This window comes from Cyprinus carpio, chromosome A18 (genome assembly GCF_018340385.1).
Source record: "Cyprinus carpio isolate SPL01 chromosome A18, ASM1834038v1, whole genome shotgun sequence".
Classification (NCBI taxonomy): Eukaryota; Metazoa; Chordata; class Actinopteri; order Cypriniformes; family Cyprinidae; genus Cyprinus; species Cyprinus carpio.
The window spans coordinates 13,720,596-13,743,498 of record NC_056589.1 but is presented as its reverse complement, the minus strand read 5'-3'; the positions used below and the strand labels follow the sequence as shown (position 1 = coordinate 13,743,498).

The 22,903-nt window shown below is 39.1% G+C and overlaps 1 protein-coding gene across 1 annotated transcript; it reads right to left on the bottom strand.

Moving 5' to 3' along the window:
* Window positions 1-15,017: 15,017 nt before the first annotated feature.
* LOC109088737 (extracellular calcium-sensing receptor-like) lies at window positions 15,018-22,331 on the bottom strand. The gene is made up of 6 exons (XM_042775053.1): window positions 22,021-22,331; window positions 21,565-21,859; window positions 20,571-21,356; window positions 20,092-20,313; window positions 19,687-19,810; window positions 15,018-15,971 (listed from the first exon to the last, which is right to left on the bottom strand). The coding sequence occupies exons 1-6, from the start codon at window positions 22,287-22,289 to the stop codon at window positions 15,058-15,060; spliced, it is 2,610 nt and encodes an 869-aa protein (XP_042630987.1). The 5' UTR covers window positions 22,290-22,331; the 3' UTR covers window positions 15,018-15,057.
* Between the last annotated feature and the right edge of the window lie 572 nt (window positions 22,332-22,903).

Sequence of the window (22,903 nt, the reverse complement as noted above, 5' to 3'; positions counted from 1 at the left end):
TGGCTTTGTTCTGAAGATTAGCTCTGGAAACACTGTGAGGAAGTGAACCTTAAACAGCATGACATCTCCAGCCTGGTACAACCTGAAGCGGCGCTGGAACTGACAGGTATCCAATCGGAGGATTGAAGTTGCAGAAATAAAGTTAAAGGAAAGATACAGGCAGATGATTAGAGTGGTCCACATCTCTCTCCTTTTCTGATCCACTCACAAGACAAAGCTTATGCCAAACACAGCATGTCTTAACTGACATGTCCATAACTGTGGCCGGCCAATGAACAGCAGCACACACAGGAAACAGTTTGATTGACAAAAGCAGCAGGAAGCTGAGCTCTGAATTGTTGGCACGTACTATGGGAGTGTTATGGTGATGAGCGAAAATGACCATAACAAGAACATAGGAGCAGGTGCCAAGCAGGGAACCAGTGGATAGAGAGATGCCCAGAGGTTCCTGGTAGGATAGAAACTTCACTTCTTTGGGGACACACTGATCCTTATTTGGACTGGACCAGAACTCATCTGGGCACACCATGTACTCAATAGCATCTGCACTGTAAAATAATTTGTGCCAGTTTTACTCAATAAAATTAAGGCAACTATTTGCATCAGCTTTTTAAGTATTTTGAACTCATTTTATCCTTGTTTGTTCTATTAAATTTTACATGTTTCCAACTTGAAGTCTTAAGTAATGGCAACTCAGTTTTTTTAAATTTACAAACTATAGTTTTAAATTAATCAAACATAAACCTTGTTGTTTTTAAAGTAATATTTACCAGTATTTACAAGCCACATTTTGTATTTTAAAGATGTGTTCAATCTGTATTTAAATATTTCTACATTTTCTACAATAGTGTAATGAACAGTGAACAGGCGTCTCAAAACAAAACATTTATTCACTTTACAATGTTACAACAGTCCAACAATGCAAATTACAGAGTATAATTAACACTATTGGTAACACTTTAGTTTAGAGACCAATTATTACTATTAACTTGATTATTAGCATGCATATTGTTAACATTTTGACTGTTTATTAGTACTTATAAAGCACATATTAATGTATTAACATAAGTGTGTGTCTTTGCTCTGTTACCCAGTTTCTGTCTCTCGTGTTTTGAATTCATTGGTCCCAGGTGTTTCCCATATTATCGTCTCATTAGTGTCAGTTGTCCCTCGTCTTCCCCTCATCAAGTCCTGTGTATTTAAAGTGAGTTCTGTTTCTAGTTCTCGGTCAGATGTCATTCTGTGTTCCTGATGTGTTGAGTCCTATCCAGCTCGATCAGCTGACATTCTATCAAGAGGACAGAGCTCTCATCGCGGGAGGTAAATTATGTGGTGTCGGGCTTTGTGTTTACATCAATGATGCGTGGTGCCACGATGCTGATGTGGTCTGCAAACACTGCTCGCCCCTGGTGGAGTTTATGATTATTAAGTGCCGGCCATTCTATCTGCAGAGGGAATATTCAGCCATTCTGCTCGTTGCTGTTTACGTTCCCCCCAGCTCCAACAATAACAGGAGTGAGGCACTGAATGAACTGTACCACCACATCAGTGAACAGTAGACAGCCCACTTTGATGCTTTTCTCATCTTGGCTGGGGATTTCAACCATGCAGACTTAAAGAGTGTGTTCCCAAAAATACACCAACACATTAATTTCCAACAAGAGGTAAAAACATTTTAGACCTTCTTTATACCACACAGAGAGGAGCTTACAAAGCCCTCCCCCACCTCGGTGCCTCAGACCATATCACTGTCATGCTAATGCCTGCATACAGACCACTCGTTGAAGTCACCAAACCAGTTCACAAACAGATACAAGTGTGGCAAGAAGAGTCATCTGAGGCTCTTCAAGACTGTTTTGACACCACTGACTGGAATATGTTTAAACAGGCTGCCACATACAATAAAACCACAGAACTCCAGGAGTACTCAGAGACTGTCACTGCCTACATCAATAAGTGTATTGATGATGTAACAGTCACAAAGACCATCACTGTCCGGGCCAACCAGAAGCCTTGGATGACAGGGGAGGTCTACAGACTCCTGAAGACGCGGAATGCTGCCTTCAAAGCTGGAGATGAGGTGGGCCTGAAAACAAGTACTAAGGCTAACAGACAGTACTCCAGGAGGATAGCCCATCGATTCAGCGACAGCAGAGACACTCGGAGCCTGTGGCTGGGGATACAGACCATTACGGACTACAAGCCCCCACAACGGACCTGTGACAGCACCATCTCCCTGCTGAACGAGCTGAACGCTTTCTTCGCTCACTTTGAGGCACAAACAGCTCCACTGCACAGAAGACTCCACCTCCTCCCGGTGACCAGGTGATGATGCTGTCCCCGGACAGCGTGAGGAGATCCCTCAGCAGGATCAACGCACGCAAAGCTCCGGGTCATGACAACATTCCTGGGCATGTACTGAGAGACTGTGCAGCAGAACTCACTGATGTCTTCACAGACATTTTTTAACATCTTGCTTAGTCAGGCTGTTGTCCCCACATGCTTCAAAGCTACCACCATCATTCCATTCCCAAAGAAGCCGTCTCCATCCTGCTTGAAAGACTACCGTCCAGTTGCACTTACCCCTGTTCTCATGAAGTGCTCTGAACGGCTAGTCATGCAACACATCAAGTCTGCCCCCCCCTCCCTGGACCCCTTCCAGTTTGCATATCGGCCCTACAGCTTGACTGATGACGCCATCTCAACTACCCTTCCACTCAGCACTCACACATCTAGAGAGAAAAAAAGACTCATACGTCAGAATGCTGTTCATAGACTCCAGTTCAGCATTCAAAACAATCATCCCTCAACAGCTCATTCTAAAAACTGGTCCAGCTGGGGCTCAACACTTCGCTGTGCAACTGGCTGTTAGACTTTCTGACTGGATAACCTCGGGAAGTACAGGACAGCAGCAACACATCCAGCACCATCACACTGAACACTGGGGCCCCCCAAGGATGTGTGCTGAGCCCCCTCCTCTTCACTTTGCTGACGCACGACTGTACACCATCACACAACTCCAGCCTCTTCATTAAGTTTGCGGATGACACGACTGTGGTGGGTCTCATTAGCAACAGAGATGTGACAAACTACAGGAGCGAGGTGAGCCGCCTGGCCAGGTGGTGCAGTGACAACAATCTCTCTCTGAACGTGAAGAAGACAAAGGAGATTGTTGTTGACTTCAGGAGAGTGCACACTCAGCATGCTCCTCTGACCATCAATGGTGCGTCTGTGGAGAGAGTGAGCAGCACCAAGTTCCTAGTTGTGGACATCACAGAGGACCTCTCCTGGAATGAAAACACTGCAGCACTGGCCAAGAAAGCACAGCAGCATCTCTACTTCCTCCGCAAACTGAGAAGAGCCAGAGCCCTGGCTCCCATCATGTGTACCTTCTACAGAGGCACCATCGAGAGCATTCTGACAAGGTGCATCATTGTGTGGTATGGCGCCTGCAACGTGTCCTGTCGGAAGACCCTTCAACACATAGTGAGAGCAGCTGAGAAGATCGTTGGTGTCTCCCTCCCCTCCCTCCAGGACATTTATGGAACCCGTCTCACCCGTAAAGCCCTCTGCATCACAGGTGATCCCACCCACCCATCACACAGCTTCTTCAGTCTGCTGCCATCAGGGGGGAGACTGTGGAGTCTCCAGGCCAGGACCAGCAGACTGAAGGACAGCTTCATTCATCAGCCTGTCAGGAAGCTGAACACCCTCCCGACCTTGCCCCCCCCTCCCCTCTTTTTCCTCATACTGAACTCTGAACCTCAGTCCCTACTTCCCACCCCCAGCTCCCACTAACACAATGAGACATGCACTAGACACTTTGTACAGCATTGGTCTGCTCACTACCTCATTCAGCAGTTAACTGACCTCATTCAACCACCTCTTCTGTCAGTTTAAATAAAGAACTGCTCTCTGAGATTTTTGACACTTTAATCAGACTGAATAAGCTCTTTTGCACTACAATCATTATATCTGCACTGTTTATTTTACTGGTTTGCACTCTATCTTCCATATGCCTTGTGCTGCTTTACTTTTCTTTCTTTTTTACATTACCTGTTTGTATAGTTGTACTTTATATTTTATTATCTGTATTTAATGTTCTACTGTTAGTGTTATCTGTATGCACCAAGGGTCTGAGAGTAACGCAATTTCAATTCTCTGTATGTATGTACTGTACATGTGGAAGAATTGACAATAAAGCAGACTTGACTTGACTTGACTCACTCCAGTGTTGGCCCAGGCCCCAGAGTTCGCTCCTGTGTTGGCCCAGACCATGCTTTTTCCCCCCAATCCAGAAGAGGAGACTAGGGGTGAGGAGAAGGGTGTCGGCTTCAGCTCCAGAGCTCACTCACTCCAGTAGCTAGGTAGGAGAGTTAGTTCATTTGTGTGTCAGGGCCCCAGAGTTCGCTCCAGTGTCAGCTCAGGCCCCAGAGCATAGCCCACGGAGGGCTCCAGATCCCCAGTCAAGCCCATTGAGGGCTCCAGATCCCTCGTTGAGCTCAGGAAGGGCTCTCTATCCCCTGTCGAGCTCAGGAAGGGGATGTGTAAAGGGAGCACATCTTACAAGATCAGATATTTGCTACATTTACATGCACCCAAATAATCCGTTTGTAATCGGATTGACGGCTCAATCGGATTGAAAAACATTCATATAAACACCTTAATCGATCTGATTGAGCTTGATCTGAATGAAATTTCGATTGGATTGAAGGGGGTGGTTTGTTCCTCTCCTATAATACGATTGAGCGTGCATGTAAACACTCGATCAGATTGAACCACGAAACTGAAAGAACTGCGCATGTGCAATGACGCAGTAATAACGTAATGACGTATGACACACGGAACAAGGGGCTCTTCCTTTTGAATAAAGTGTTGTATAAATGCGTGTCCTATCATTATAAAACTCTACTTTCATTCGGCAACTGTGAAGTGGAGCAGGACAACCTTGTTTTGGATACTCATCCACAGGCAACCCAGTCTGGGCACTGGGAGGGGCTTTTTTTTTTTCTTTTTCTTTTTTTTTTTTTTTTGCGTGATAAATATAAGCAGCACAACACAACGGTTTATATGTATATCCATAAACGGGTAAATATTAATTCTGCTGTTAAAAACAAATAAAGAAACCGTGTAGGAGAGTGGTTATTATGTGCAAACAATGAGAAACTCGATGTCACTTACACTTTTCACTTTCACTATTTGTGCAGTGTGCGCATGTAAAAAAATCTATTCCGATTTGAAGCTTGTGACATATAAACGCACACATAAACCAGATCACTTTATTTAGCGTTCATGTAAACACTACAATCAGATTCATCAATCGTAATGAATTCAGTCCGATTGAACCAAAATGTGTGCATGTAAACATAGCCAGTGTCTTGTCAGTCTCTCCTTATTCTCGACCTGAGATCTGTCAAATCTGACTCTGGCAGCCCTTCTTGCGTGGGGTTTATGGCACATTGTGTATACACTCACTAAACAGAGTGACAGCTTTTTAGTGGTTATGAGCACTCTGTGCAAGCTTTCTAGTATATAATCCATTTAAAATGTAGAACTTTGTTTTTCGGCCACACACGTTGCAAAGTTTCGGGATTGATGTCTGCATATTTATGAGGGATTCACTCTCGAAGTAGCAGTGATTTACATAGTGAGTAGGTATTAATAAAATAAATAACTAGAGAAGGCTGACTATAATCAGCTTGCTTCCATTTAGTGAGATAAGCCTACTCCTCACCTGAATTAGAAAAAAAGCTCTTCTGGTCTTCAGTGATGCAAAGACAGCGTTTAAGGCATGTACATGCAATATCTGAGCGAGAGCATGGAAAATTCATTGTGTATTACATGGATCATGTAACATTATGCGCTCTCAATATTTTTCATATATCACACTATAGAAACTGCCTAAATTTAAGTATAAAGAGGAGAAGAAAGCGGCCCCAGGCAGCTGCACATGCCAGGATCTGCCTCTGCCAGATCCAGTTAGAAATGTACTAAAAACAAGCCTATCGCAAGACATCTGGTGGGGGGCACCTGGGGTGTCCAGCAATATTTCAGCCGGTGAAATACTGCTGGAGGTGCCACCTCTGGCCACCACGTAGACACGCCCCTGCTAAGCAGCCCTTCTTCATTAAGAAATCCTTAATCATTTTCAAGCTGAAAACACATCTCTTTCATCTTCATTTGACCCTCTGACTGTAGCACTCTCTATTATAATGCTAATTCAAATTTTATCTGGGTCTTTTTATTAACCAAACCCCTGCAACAACTCAGTGTTATTGGCAGCAGATCAATAGATCAAGAGAAAATATAATTCAAACCCCTGCAACAACTCAGTGTTATTGGCAGCAGATCAATAGATCAAGAGAAAATATAATTCAAACCCCTGCAACAACTCAGTGTTGGCTTTGTTGACCTGCCACCCCTGTAGACCTACAGTAGGTGGCCAACCAAAATGCCTAATACCGCCACGTGTACCAACACTGCAGGGCCGCGGCGTTAACTAACAGTCAGTCGCATGTTAAAGTCGTTCACGAAACTCATGCCAGTTGGCGCAAAGGGACAGTTTGCAAACTGACTGCAATTATATTTTGTTTTGTAAATGGAGATCAAATAACAAAATAAAACAAAAATAACTTTATAATATAACATTATAACATCCTTAAAAATCATTAAAACATTAATTTAAAATTTATTTCGATCTACAGGCTAATGAAAGTTTCTGAATGGAAAATTCTGACCTTGGCCATTGGTCCACTGTACAAGCATGCATATCTATGTGTATAAGGCTGCACGTTCATGAGACTTTATTCACGCCGCAATTTACTCAGACTCAAACCATAAATAAATAAATAAATAAATAAATAATAATAAAAAAACCCTTGAACAAAATAAGTTGTGAGAAATAAATAATAATAGATTAAACCTGCGACATGAAAAACTAGAAATCATACAAAAAATGGGATATTAACTTGGAATATATAGATTACATTTAAGGATGTGTGCATTATGCCATAAAATAAAATGATTGAAAAGGTGGCCTGTTACATGTTATAGGCTAGGCCTAGTTCTAACACATATTTTGGCACTATAGTCACATTAATGTCACAAATTATGAAAGGCTTGAAACTTACATTTAATAATTCACTTATTTATTTTAGCAGGTCACACATATTTATTCGTTATCTGGCCTTTTTAACACATTTTATTCCCATATACAGAGCCCATGACATGTCGAAAATTATGTCCACAAATTAAGAAATGTATCACTTTTTATCGTTCCTTTGAATTAATTAAAATGTGTTTAAATAATAATTAATCCATTTAAAATAAATAAATAATACAGTTTTGTATACAGAATTTGGCTGTGCGGGAGATTGGGGGAATCCATGAAATGTATGTATGTATGTATGTATGTATGTATGTATGAATAAATAAATAAATAAATAAATAAATAAATAAATAAATAAATAAAAAGACCACACAATACAACTTAAGAATTTTGTCATTTTATTAGAAAACAACCCGATTCACAACATTCGTTTTCAAACACAGAAATCAGGTAGAGCCTGACTGAATTAAGTCCAGCTGGAGGGGGTTGGGGTTTGGGGTTAGTTCTGTATAGCTTGGTGCGGTTGAAATAAAGGTGTGAAACTCTTGCTCTTTCATATGGAGAATATCTGATGAGCATTTCAATATTTGCAGGTTTAAGCAAATGTCTGTTTTAGGACAAATGTCTCGTTTGGTTTGGCTTTTGCAATTTTTGCAACGACATACAAAGTATTACATACAATAAAAAATGGTTTGTTTTTTTTCTCAGGAGACATGAGGCCTCTGAGAGAGAAACAAAGAAACCGGTGAAAGTCTCTTTCGAAACCAAACGAGACACTCTTTGGCACATCTGCCAACACCGCTTATACAAGATGGCGCCGCCGAGTTCGGTCGCCGTCCAGGTTGCTCCGCTTAGATTGTGTTTTTATTTACTTTTTTACCTACTTTTGCTTTCTCTTTTTACACACATAACCTCTGCACTGATCACTTATGACAAAGGAACACTTTTGGACATTGGATACCGCTTCACTAACCTGTTTCAGGACACTTTATCCTCCAACCCATCGTGGCCATCTGAGATTCTCCGGAACACCGAGAAGAACAATGGCCACCTGAATAACCACCCCCGAGGCGACGGATCAAGAAACACCGCGGGAAACGTGCTGGGGTCCGCAACAGACTGAGAAAAAGAGCTCACAGTCCTCCTCTACCGAGCATTCTGCTCGCCAATGTCCAGTCTCTGGAGAATAAGATGGACGATCTTAGAGTCAGGATAAGTTTCCAACGGGACATTAGGGACTGTAACATCCTTTGTTTGTCTGAAGAGTGTTTTGCTTGCTAGTGTCCGGTCACTGCTGTAACGCCGTCTGAAAACTTTACGGATGGACAGAACAGCCGAGGCCGGTAAATCCAAAGGTGGAGGAGTGTGTTTCATGATTAACAAGAAATGGTGTGACCCCAGGAATATCTCCACTCTGTCGCGCTCCTGCTCGCCTCATCTGGAACATTTATCTATTATTTGCCGCCCATTCTATCTTCCCCGGGAGTTTTCATCGATCATCGTTACTGCTGTCTACATCCCACCACAAGCTGACACCGGTTTGGCTTTGTCCGAGCTTCACGATGCGCTCAGCGGCAACATCAACAAAACATCCTGACGCTGCTGTTATCATCGCTGGGGACTTCAACAAAGCCAACCTCAGGCAGGTTATGCCTATTTTTTATCAACATGTATCCTGTCCAACCAGAGGACCGAATACACTGGATCATTGCTACACTCAGTTTAAGCATGCCTACAACTCGCTCGCTCACTACCGGCTTTCGGCAAATCGGACCATGCCGCCATTTTCCTCACACCGGAATATAAACAAAGGCTCGTTCAAGAACCCCCGGTGCAGAGGGTGGTGACGCGCTGGTCCGCCCCCACTCAGAAGCCATGCTACAGGCGGCTCTTGATGACGTAGACTGGGACATGTTCGGGTCATCGCTGGAGACTTTAGCGAGTTCACGGATGTAGCATTAAGCTTTGTAAACACGCTAGCCGAACAAGCTACGGATACAATATCTATAAGGACCTTCTCTAATCAGAAACCTTGGGTGGACAGTACAATCCGTGCAGCAGTAAACAAACGCACTGCTGCTTACAACGCCGGTCTTTTGTCGGGAAACATGAGTGAGTACAAAGCATCGTGCTATGCTCTCCGACGCGCAGTAAGAGCCGCCAAACTCCGATACAGGGAACGAATAGAGTCACATTTCCAGCTCAATGACTCCTGACGCATGTGGCAAGGACTAAGAACCATCTGTGCCTTTGGAAATAAATCCTCTGCAGAGGTGAGAGCAGATCCGTCGCTGGCTGACGAGCTGAACACTTTCTAACGGCCGCTTTGAAAGCAATCTGAGCAGCGCGAGTCTGCCGATCAGCGCGTCAGGAAACAGCAGTCAGAGCAGCGATAATCATGTAATCACCGTGTCTGAGGACGAGGTTCGGAGGGCTCTAAAGCGAGTGAATGTCAGGAAAGCAGCCGGACCTGATGGGATTTCTGGCCGTATTCTGCGGTCCTGTGCTGATCAGCTCGCTGGTTTGTTTACATCCATCCATTTTTAATGAGTCTCTTGCTACATCGGTGGTTCCCACCTCCTTCAAAAAAAAAAATCTGTCATCATCCCTGTGCCTAAGAAACAATAACCCCTCTTGCCTGAATGACTATCATCCAGTTGCCCTCACATCAATAGTCATGAAGGTCTTTAAGGGACTGGTTAAAAACCACATCTGCTCCTCCATCCCGGATACTTTGGACCCTCTTCAGTTTGCTTACCGCCCCAACAGATCCACTGATGATGCCATCTCTCACATCCTGCACTCTCTTCTCTTACACACATTGACAGCAATAACAGGAACTATGTAAGGCTGCTATTTATCGACTATAGCTCAGCTTTCAATACTATAGTCCCCATCACGCTAGCTTCTAAACTCATGGACCTCGGCCTGAATTCTTCACTATGCAACTGAATTCTTGATTTCCTCACCGGCAGACCTCAAGTGGTGAAAGTAGGCCAGTTCACCTCTAACTCCATCACCCTGAACGTAGGAGCTCCACAGGGCTGTGTCCTGAGTCCCCTGCTCTACTCTCTCTACACACATGACTGCGTGTCTTCCCACAGCTCCACATCCATTATTAAATTTGCTGATGATACTGTGGTTTCTGGGCCTCATTTCCAACAATAATGAGACCGCATACTTGGATGAGGTTAGAGAAATTAACATCATGGTGCCAGGACAATTGTCTCTCTCTGAATGTGAGCAAAACCAAAGAGCTGATTGTTGACTTCAGGAAGAGACAGCAGCAGCCCTATACCTCCTCTTATGATCAGCGGGACCCCTGTGGAGAGGGTGAGCAGCTTCAAGTACCTCGGTGTAAACATCTCAGAGGACCTGACTTGGACTACACACACATTCAAACACAGGTTTAATAAAGCCAGGCAAAGACTGTAACCATCTGAGACAGCTGAGAAAATTCAGGGTTTCACCTGCAATCCTGAAAACTTTCTATTCAGGGGGCCATAGAAAGCGTATTGACTCAGTGTATATCAGTGTGGTATGGGAACAGCTCCAGTCATGACTGCAAAGCCCTTCAGAGAGTTGTGTGCGCTTAGCTGAGCGCAATCTCAGGGTCTGCTCTCCCCTCTCTGCAGGACATCTACCTCAAACGCTGCTAAAAGCAGAGCTATTAAAATAATCAAGGGGAGTCTCCATTCACCCCAGTAACCATCTTTTCACTTTGCTGCCATCTGATAAGCGTTTCCGTAGCCTGATGTCCAAAAACTGAGAGACTTAGGAGGAGTTTTTCTTTTCCCCCAGGCTATCAGGCTCCTAAACTCAAAACCAGCCCTCTTAACATCTTCATGTCTCCACTTAATATTCACTTTATCAGTAAGATATTCATCATTCACTACCTCACATTGACATACTGAAAGTGTCAACCTGTTTGCACATTCTCCTCTTGTACATTCCTGTGTATCTTAATATTTAAGACTACAGTTTACTTTCATGCACATTATTTTCCACTATATATTTAATTCTGCAGTATACATCTCTTTTATATATTTTATATTTTATTCTTATATTTTTATTGTTTACTTTTATTTCATTGTTTCATAGCTATATTTATGTATATTTTCATCTGTGTTGTATTCTTTAATAATTGCACTGTCCATGGAGCGGACCTGACTCACATTTCACTACTGGTTATATATGCTCTATATAATTGTGTATGTGACAAATAAAAAATCTTGAATCTTGAATCTTGAAATCTTGAATCAAAGAGAAAAGCTTTTGTTCTTAATGTGCTGCTTTGTACTATTTTCAGTTTTGCACTGTTTTAATTGTATGCAGCAATGCTGCAGTCGTTTTGGCAATACAAATGTAAAAATATATTGCAGTAATAAGAAACATCCTGAGACATTAGGCTTAATAATTTTTTGTTTCATTATTGGGCAATTCCAGCATAATTGACCTGACATTCAATCAAAACCTGAAATATAATTTCTAACAGAATGTATCTATTACCAATATATTGAACCATCTCTTTATGTTTTTCTAAATCCTAAACAGAGTCCATACATCAGAAAAGTATCTGTCTATGAACCTGTTTTATAGGCTATTTTGGATTTTGTAAATACACATGCGTTACGTACTTGACAAAAAAGACCCGAGTTTTTGGGAGACAAAATATTTTGACTTTTTGTGATTTACAATGCACAAACCAGAAGCAACAATATCTGCAGAATGGAGAAGGGTTTACCATTCACAAAAAATAAAATAGGCCTATCAATTTTATTTCAATTTTCATTTTTGTGTTTCAGAGGAAAAATCTATATTAAGAATGTCATCTCTCCGTTATGGACCATTCTGAAAGCAGAATTTATGCAAATGAATATATAATGCTTTAAAAACTTTAACAGAGATGTCTAGAAGGATTTTAATAGGGCTGCCCCCACGTAAGATTTTTTTAGTTACTAGTAGTAATTTAAGTCATTATTCAACTAATCACACATTTATATTAAATTAACACAGTCTAATCCATAATGAGCCTTAATATATTCTGCGCTCAAGCACACGCATTAAGTTTGCCACAAAGCACAGACAGAAGTAACCTAATAATTGTGAAAAAGTTTATTTATTAATAAACTAATGTTTTCTTGTTGGCTGCAAGATGACATTCACGGTGGTGACTCTCTCCACATGGACGTGCCTTTCGAGAGAAATGCAACTTTCACAGATCACATAATCAGGGATTATTTGTTTTCATTTTGAACTGGTTCGTTTAAAAGTAGACCTTTCAAGCTTTCTGTTTATATGTTTCCCATGTATGTGAGGCACCCCAATTTTAAGTTATTTCATTATCAGGAAATAATTCAAGTGACCATGAGGATGCCTCCCTGTAATGCATGTGTATTAATTTTCCGCACAAACACTTGAATATGAATAGTAGTAGAGCACATTTCTTTCAGGTTACAGTATGGGATCCGCATTAAAAATAAATCTTCACAAGTCTACAACCAAGACAGATGCAGTTATAACCTGTAAATTGAAGGCTATTTGATGTTTAAAAATGATCTAAAGGCCGATGCCGCTCCAATTCTTGATCAGTAGTTGTTCTTGATCAATTTATTAATTAAACAGATGCATGATTCTCATAAACTTGTTTTAATAAATCTCTTTTGCATTAAATAATAAAGATACAAAGCAGGTTAAGTTAAATATTATTGTACAAATAATTATAAAATGCTATAGACTGCGAATAAGATTGCAGTTTCACATTTTGCATATGCAGTACATTTTTTTTTGTTTTTTTGCATGCAATTATACAAAATAAAACAAGATTTTTAATGAAGATAAAATATGTAGACAAATAAGAATAAATGTTATGCCACGCAAATGTTGCACTCTGATATTTTAAGGAATAGTATACACTCCTGCATCTAAATGCGGCTGCAATTTTTTAATATATTTTATATAAATATATAAATGTACAAAAGCAAGTAAAGGAGGCTCCCTTTAAAAGCACTGAAGCTGTCAATTAATGAAGGTTTTTTTTTTTTTTTTTTTTACATCGTGTGCACTTTGTTGATTATAATGAGAGAACTTTAGTTTAACGTGCGGGCATTTTATTAATCCATCCATTCTTTTCGGTTTCAATGATGTAGCTAATTCGTGGCCAGATTTAATTTATTTGTTTCTTGTTTTAGTTAGGCCTAAATAATGGGAGCAAAATTATACAGTGCTTCAGTGTTTTACTAAAATAAAGGAAATCATTTATAAAAAACTCAACAATTTCTTAATCAGTGTACAAACTGATATCTTTTTGCCAAGTAATTATCTGTGAAAATAAAGGACAGGCAAAGAATAAGAAAGTATGTGTGTAAAAAATGCATGCTGTTTTATTAAAGGAATTTTAAAATATAATTTGTTTTTAATTATTTTTTTTTTTTACTTGTGACAAATATAGGCCTAATATGTGAGAATATTGAAATTTTGCATATAGATCCATGTAATCCTAGCTACACTAAAATAGGCAATACCACTTTTAATGCGATTGAAGTAAAAACCAACACGCAGTTCTTTATGATAAATAAAAATGTTTTAAATGTTCAAATCGAAAATATTGTGTACTAGCACCTGTCCATTTTTTGAGGAAAATATACAGCACGGCCATTTGGCCTACATTTATCTGCGTGAATGTTACGGAGATGCACATAATCATAAGTGAACTTTTCATTCTGTGCATATTAAATATTTTAATACAGTGGTTTTTTCTTTGTGCATCCTAGGTGCCTAGCCTCACGTGTAAAGTAAGGCGATACAGCCAGCTATTTTTAATGCTGCCTTTGTTTTATAACTTTGTTGTTTGAAGTGCCACAGAGATAAAAGCTACACAAATAAGCACTTTAGTGGCGGGGACGCTCAAACTGCAGCATAGAAAGCCAATTTTGGTTCCGGCTAGGGCGGAGAAGTCCCTGTCCTAGATGCTTGATTAGCAAACAAGTGGGTGTCGTTGTTGCCCTGGTCTAAATAATTACTGTCACGAGTTTTTAGAGCTTCCCAGTTCCCCCAGTACTCAGAGGAAGCACAATGTTAATGATTTTGATGCACTTAGGTTTGCTGGTTAAGCTAGAAATGCCCACTAATGTGTTTATTACAAAAGGCAGAGCGAATGCACATAACTTATAATAGGCAAACTGTTTACAAATTTTTACTTCATTTTGAAAATGGTAAATATATTTTTAATACAGTGTAAATTTCTTACATTTCTCCCTGACTGCAGCCGTAAAATGTATAAGAAATCAGCGAGACAAAGCTGACAGCTATTTGCAAAATTGTGCTTGATGCCTGTGTGTTGCAAAATAACTTGTGCCTTTGTTTGATAAGCAGCCACGCAGCGAGCGATCAAAACCTGCAAATGCACTTTGCAGACGCAGTGGCGGCGACGCTCACGGCACTAGAAAGCATACTCTGGTTCCTGGAGGGCCACTGTCCTGAAGAGCTTGATTAGCTGGATCAGGTGTGTTGAAGCTGGTCTAAAATTATATTTTAACTGTACAACCATTTTTTGCTTACCTCCGGGGGATTTCCCCACACAAATGTTAATGATTTGATGCTAACTTAAGTTTGATCACTGTTAAAGCTAGAATGCCCACTAATGTGTTTATTTACAAAAAGGCATGAGCGGAGAAAAATGAGGCAATATTATTTTTATAAAATGTTTCATAAAACTGCAATTTAATAATATTATTTCTATGTAGTAATATATTTAAATTCATATATATATATATATATATATATATATATATATTTCTGTTTCAAACGTTCTTTTTCCAACAATATACATAACAGTACATATACAGTATACATATGCACATATAGCACAAACATATATAGTTATATCAGTGGTTTGAAAACTGGGACATTAACATTACAAGATGTTTGATTTGGCACTTTTGTGCATCTCAAAGGGCTTTTAATGGTACTTTACGCATTAAATGTTTTTTGGTATTCTGCTCTGGCCTAAAGACTATAATAAAACACTTTGGGGCGAAAATACAGAGAATCAGACCAAAGCTTGAAGCTAAAATTGCAAATATCTCCACAGCTACAGTGAATTTCCCTGGAGAGCTGACATAAGCTGGAATAAATGTGATCCATACAGCACAGAATATGAGCATACTGAAAGTGATGAATTTAGCCTCATTGAAGTTATCAGGCAGCTTTCGGGCTAGAAAAGCTAAAACAAAGCAAAGGAAAGCTAGCAGGCCAATATAACCCAGTACAGCCCAGAAACCAACAGCTGATCCTAAACTGCATTCTAGAATTATCTTTTCTTTGTAGTGATTCATATTGTTATAAGGAAAAGGTGGGGATATTTTTAACCAAAGCACACATATAAGGACCTGAACAAGAGTGAAACCAAAAACACTGAGTCTCTGTTGAGGAGGCCCAAACCATTTCATGATGTTACTTCCTGGAAGTGTAGCTTTGAAGGCAATTAACACAACTATTGTTTTCCCCAGAACACAGGAGATACAGAGGACAAAAGTGATCCCAAACACTGTGTGACGCAACATACAGGACCACTCAGTGGGCCGACCAATGAAAGCAAGTGAACAGAGGAAACACAGAGTCAATGAGAACAGAAGCAGGAAACTTAGTTCTGAGTTGTTGGCTCTTACTATCGGAGAAGCCCTGTTTTTGTAGAATACTAAAGTTATGCTTAAAGCTGCTAAAGAGCCAGCAATAGAGAAAGCAGCCAGTATAATCCCAAGGATCTCATCCCAGGAGAGAAACTCCACTGGTTTAGGAAGGCACTTGTCCTTCTCATTATTGGGCCAATACTCAGGTAGGCATTTGTGACAATCTAAAGAATCTGAAAGATCAAGAAGTCAGTGCATAACAGTCATTCAAAGAACAAGAACAAAATATACAGATTATCAGACTACACATCTTTAGAATGACCAACTCAGGGGATAAAGAAGCTTCATTTTCAGATTTATATATATATATAATATATATATATATATATATATATATATATATATATATATTATATATATATATATATATATACATATGGGGGTACTGTTTTGTTTCAGTCTCCCCCCATTCCTGTATGCCTGCCTGTTTATATATATATATATACACACACACACACACACACACACACACACACACACACACACACATACATGCATACATACACACAATTAATTTGATATTGTATTACTTTCATATTTTAAAAACTTTTGACTGCAAAATGAAAGTGATGCAACAATTGTCATGCAAGTCATGTAGTCCAACTAACATTCGGTGTAAAATAAAAAAAATAAATTATATCATAGAGAGGTCCCTCATGAATGTCAATCACTTCTTCATGGTGTAAGGGAAATATATTACTAATTTTTTCTTGTTTCATTTATTTTTCCTTGAAGGGTCATGGAATGAAGAATCAAAATGCTCTTCATATTGTAAGACTTTACTGTACAATAAACACATACTGCAAGTTTCAGAACTCTAACTTCCCATTTTAAAATATGAATTATTATTATCTACCCTTTTGAAATTCCCGATGTGGAATCGTGACATCAATAAACTGCACATACAAGAACGTATAACCTTCCTAAAGATCTGAGCATTAGAAATGTATGGCTTAAGATAATTTTTAATGATATGCCTGAGCGACTGAAGGCCAATAAAAATTATCAGGTAAATAATTTAATGACATATACTTAAAATAATTGTGTAGTTAAGCAGTATTGTGTTAAGTAGTAAAAAAATAAATAAAAGCATTTTAAGTTTAGAAAGTTTAGAATCCCCCTCCCTTTCCTCACAGTGGTTTGGTCCACTGCCTGCTTTCCCCCTTTACCTCACCGACACACACGAGTTCGGTGGGCAGTGGGAGAGTGCTTCAGTAGTTAAGCCCCATTCACACTGCCAGCAACTTTGTCTGTGCTATTGCTATGTTATTGGTAGACTGCACTTCTGGACATATCTTTAAATAATAGGGTACAATGGGGCTAAAGGTGCCTTTGATATTATTTTCATCGAAACCACTAGATGGCACAAAAACGTGGTGTAGTACTTTCCAAAACATCTGCTTTTCAAGATGCACGTGTATTTTTGTCTGATCCTTGATGCGATCGCGCGCACCACCGCAAATTTTATTCTGTGCTTACTTGATCTAATATTTGATGTTTTTTTTAAATGTTGTAGATTTAAGTACTGTTTTTAAATAACGAAATAATATGTAAAAGTATGGTATTTGGGGTAAAAAGCACACATGCTGTTGGGGCTAAAGGCACACAGTAATTAACATGATAATTAATAGATGGCTGACTTTTTCATTTGTTGACATGACATGGTTAGATTCAGATGGTAAACATCATATATAATGTTGGGTGTCCATATTAGAGATAATCACCATGTTTAGTGATAAACATGATATTAATCATATACCATAGTTAAAACATGATATTATTCATATATCATATAATAAAATATTAGTTGTTGTTACTACTGTAAATATATATTCAATTATTATTGGATCTCCTTCAGTACTTTCAGAATATTTACTTTAAAACGATTTTGTTTCTGTATTTTAAAATGTATTTTTTTATATTAACATATTTTAATCAATTAATTATTTTATTTTTCAAAATAAGCAGAAAATAGTACAAACTTTGCTAAAGTGATTGTTCTGAACAAGTATTAACTTGGACATTATTTAAATTGAAGTATTTGTATCAATACCATGTGCCTTTTAACCCATGCTGGTGAGCCTTTTCCACCATGTATGGGGTAAAATGCCCCCATTGTTTAATAATAAAAAAAAAAATTTATTTAACAAAAATAAACAACTTGAATGATTTATTTTCACACAAAATCTGTTGCTTCATTAATGTTCAATACAACATATATATATTTTCTGCAGTTATACATTACATTTTAGGCGCAGTGAATTGCTTTTTTTTTTGTGGTGCTTTATTTATTCTTGTTGCCTACAATCACGATATTTATATATATATATATATATATATATAATATATATATATATATATATATATATATATATATATATATATATATAGGCGGTAAAACTAAGATATCATTCTAATTTCAATAGGAATTAGACTTAAAAGAAATAAAAGTAGCATTCTGCTGTTGGAGAGTGCTGTTACATAAACTATAGCAGTGCTTAGTGCATTAAATAATTAACCAGTGCTAAACTGCTCATTGCATCATTAAATTAACAACATAAACCATCAATGTATCAAACTCACTAAGACTACCAACAGTTTATTTTCCACGCATCATTTTTAATATCCATGTATGTGAAATGTGAATATCCAACAGTGAAAACGCTCTGGAACTCTGTCCTGTCTGAATGCGACTGACAGATTTTTCATTCCTATTGGATGTGGCTCGCAAAACTTGTTGTTCATTTGTATAAAGTTAAGCTATTCTTAACTTTTGTCACGTGACTCACGTCGCTTGATGCCTGCATTCTGTCGCCAACGGTCTCTGTCGCTCATGTCGCTGGAAGTCACTAGCTCTTCATTGAAAATTAATGTTGCTTTGTCGCTGTGTGTCACTGGCGGTGTGAATGGAGCTTTATGTCTAAGTAGGCTGTAAAGGCAATTTTATTCACTTTAAACATTTGATTAAGTGATTCTTTCTCTTTAATACAGATGATGCTGGATCATTAATAAATTAGTCATGACAAAAAATATTATGATATCCGATGTATTTTTCCATGAGCGATTATAAGATTACCTAGCTTGTTTGATAGCTTGTTTAATATGATGTTATGTGGCAGATGTGGGCTTGCTGCAGCTGACTAACTAAATGAGAGACATCCTCAATCCCAGACAAACCTAAAATACTATGTAGAGGATGCAGAATAATTTAATAATTATAATATGACTGCGTGGTGAACCTATGAACCCCCAACTGTTAGATAAAATGTACGCCCTTGGCGCCTTTTGTAATATGACAAGTAATAAAAGAGTCTCGGGCTGGCAATGCCATGACTAAGGTGCCCTTGAGCAAGGCACCGAACCCCCAACTGCTCCCCGAGCGCTGCAGCATAAATGGCTGCCCACTGCTCCGGGTGTGTGTTCACTGCTGTGTATGTGCACTTTGGATGGCTTAAATGCAGAGCACGAATTCTGAGTATGGGTCACCATACTTGGCTGTATGTCACGTCACTTTACTTTAAAACTTTTTATAGGGGTTTAAGCGAGCAAAAGTAATTACCACGCTGAATCCGACTGTTGCAATCATCGTGCTTGCATTGTTTAAATTTTTTATGCCTCTGGCTCAAACACATACAGCTCTACCACAGCACTTGCCATCTTGGGTATCAAAACACACAACATGCTATAAAAGAGGGCATGGATACAGTGCGATAAAGTTAGCCAAACACAGCAATGGGTTTTTACTTTATGGTGTACAATTATTTCTCAGAACTTTGCAAATTTGTTCATGTGATTTTTTTTTAAAGATTCCTTTTATTTATTTTAGACACTCATTTGTCAGTTGACCCATAAATATTTATGATTTATTTAGAAGAATGTCCAAAATACCTGTCTCATTGCTGATCTCTCCTTCTGCACAGTTAATACAGTCATAACAGCACACAGGTCTTCCTTTTTTCACAGCCCTCCTAGTACCTGGAGGACAGCTTTCACTGCACACAGACACGGGCACCTGCAGGTTGTAGACACACCATCAAAGTCAGGAATTAACAAAGCCTACATATTCTAAAACTGACAAAATGGCCCAGATGTTTAAAATATAGGAACAAAAGGTGTCATAATGAATTAAATGAATGAATTATTTTGCTTTTATTTGTTCTCTTTTGGTGTGTTTCATAATGTTCTATTAATTTTTTTTTTTTTTTTTTGTAATCTAATGTTAAGATGTATTAAGTGCATGAAAAAAAATAGTGCGTTTATATGGTTATAAGTACAAAATAAAAAAATATATACCTTTTCACCGCCATCATACCAAATGATAGCTCTGCTCAAACTGAATTCTTGGCCTTTAGGCTGGGATGCATCATATTGACCCACTGTCACAAAATCAATTGAACGGTCTCCTTGATTTTGCCAATTCACAAGTTCATATGTGGCCACAGGGTCTCCATTAGTGTCGAATGAAACGGGATAATTATTTTTAGTAAAATTCACTCGCTTGAGCTGATCAAAAACCTACATGATGGACGTTAAAATTTTTTTTATAAAACTGTGGTTGAACATAATATAGCTATAGACCAATGCAAAAGGTATACTGTGCACATAATGTATTACATTTACAATCCCAGACAGCATGCAGTGTTGGCCCATATCCGGCCTGCATGGATTTCACGTGGGCCAGATGTGTGCCGAATCTGGGCCAATACTATGTTGCTGTCTGGGATCTCTTTTGTTTTTTTTAAATTTCCGTTATTCCACGATAAGAAACTTACCTGTCGGGGCTCGACTTTGATGTTTTTGTCGCACTGCTTTTCGTTACAGACAATGCCATGGAGGGCATGAGCTATAGCATATGTGGCTTTGTACACCATGTTAGTGACGCGCAACTGGGATGTGTCTGTGTACGGGTTCTGTAAAGCTCGCAGGTCTTCCGTGCCATCACATGCTGGCATACCAGTAGAAGAACCTGTCTGTCCTTTTAGACTACAACTGAATGAGCTTTCCCAGAATTCTGTCAGCAGGGGAAATTTCAGCGCTTGTTCTGGAGACAGGTCAAGCAGAAAGTTACGAAGACCAGGGATAACAGACCGCGGAATTGCAAAGCCCACAGCACCGATGCAAAAATTATACCGCAGCATTTGTGGGTCTGTAACCCACGCCTCGCTGCCAATCCACTGGATCGGGGGAGGAGGCTGCTGGCTCAACTCTTCTAGCAGAAATCGCATATCACCTGCGCCCATGAAGGCAACTATTACACGAGCCGATGACTTGCGAATAACATCCACCACTCTTTTCAGTTTGCTGTGCGACTGGGTCCTGTAGTAGGCCTCAGAATATTCCACACAGATTCCCTCTTCCTCAGCAGCTTTTAAAAATGATGCCATGCCATTGTTCCCGTAGTCTGAATCACTGCGCACAGCCCCGATCCACGTCCATCCAAAGTGCTTGACCATCCGTGCCAGTGCTGCCGCTTGATGGTGATCGCTGGGGATGGTCCTGAAGAAAGTAGGATGCTGTCTTTTGTCACTTAGACACGCGCATGTTGCGTAATGACTCACCTGTAGAGCACAGTAAAGATATATAGTCGATTCACAAAATATGTTATGATCAAAGTTAAAAGAGTTGGTTGGACTATTTTTACATTTACATGTAATTTTTCTATTATATATATATATATATATATATATATATATATATATATATATATATATATATATATATATATAATGTAAATAAGACTAGGAAATAGTCATACTGCGCAAGCACCTGAGGAATTCCAAAAGGACCGAAGAGCCTTGAAATGCTTATAGCCGGGGTAGAAGTAGAATCACCGACAAGTGCGGGAACTGCAGCAGATTTTGCACAGGAATTCGTATCGTTAAATACGAGATCTAGTCCGTTGGCAAGCTGCAACGCTACTTTAATTGCCATTGGCACAGAGGCACACGTGTCATATATGTGGTAACCTAACGTGATGCTCGGTAAGAGATCGGAGCTGTTGTTGATCTCTTGGACAGTGAACTGCAAGGCACGAGCAAAGCGCAGCTCTCTGAAGTCCATGCTGTTGAAATACACACAGCCTCCTATTAAAACTGAACGTTTACATGGACGTTTTGCTACTTATTAACTGATTTTATATAAACAAAAATACAATTATATTATATATAAGATAAATATATTATATTATATTATTATTATTATTTTATTAAATCAAACTCCAACCTGCCACTGCACTCAAGTGGTTGCGGTCGTCTAGTAAAGGTATGCTTCTCTGTCTTCACATAGTAATGAATGGTGAAAGCCCCTCCAATGATGAAGTCTCCGTCCTCGAAGAGATCAGGGGGTTGAGGATCACCTTGGAGGATGCAGGTGCCTAAATTAACCCCACAAACAGCAGGGCAAAGCCTGGTTATACACAGTAGTGTTACTGTGAATAAAAGATGAACATTCATTTCTCCTGCTAGCAACCACCCTAGATATGAGTTGGGCATTACACTTTGTTTTATATACACACCAGTGTTAAATGTTCTAATATTCACTGATAAACTTAAGAGGGTGTGGTTAATATTTCACATCAGTCAATGAGAAAATGTGTCTCAAGTGTATCAAGTTACAAAACACCAAAATCATGAATTGCCTTCTTTAAAGTCACCTGGCAACCCAAAGAGAAATTAGTCAATATGGAAGCATGTTTATTTTATATTTGCTTTTACTTGCCATTTCTACTAAACAAGGTGTACTGCTCAACTCTCGTTTAGAGTGGTTGCTAGGAGTATGGAATTAGATTTGTACCAATAAAAATTTATAAAACTTTTCCAGAATCAAGCAAAAATACAAATTGAGAAAGAAAAAAAACTAAATACCAAAAACTTAATATGGTCTTCAAAAAAATGCATTTCAAATAAACTGCTTTTATTTAACAGTTCTGTAATTTTCTCAGTGGTTTACTCTCATTAGCTAGTGAGATTTTGATTGACAGCTCCTTGAACAGAAGTAGAGACTGCAGTGGTATGAATTTTGGAGTGCAGTCTGGATGTTTGGGTAGTCTTTAATCTCATACCATACATTGTATGTATCTATGATCTCATATGAATGGCTTCATTAT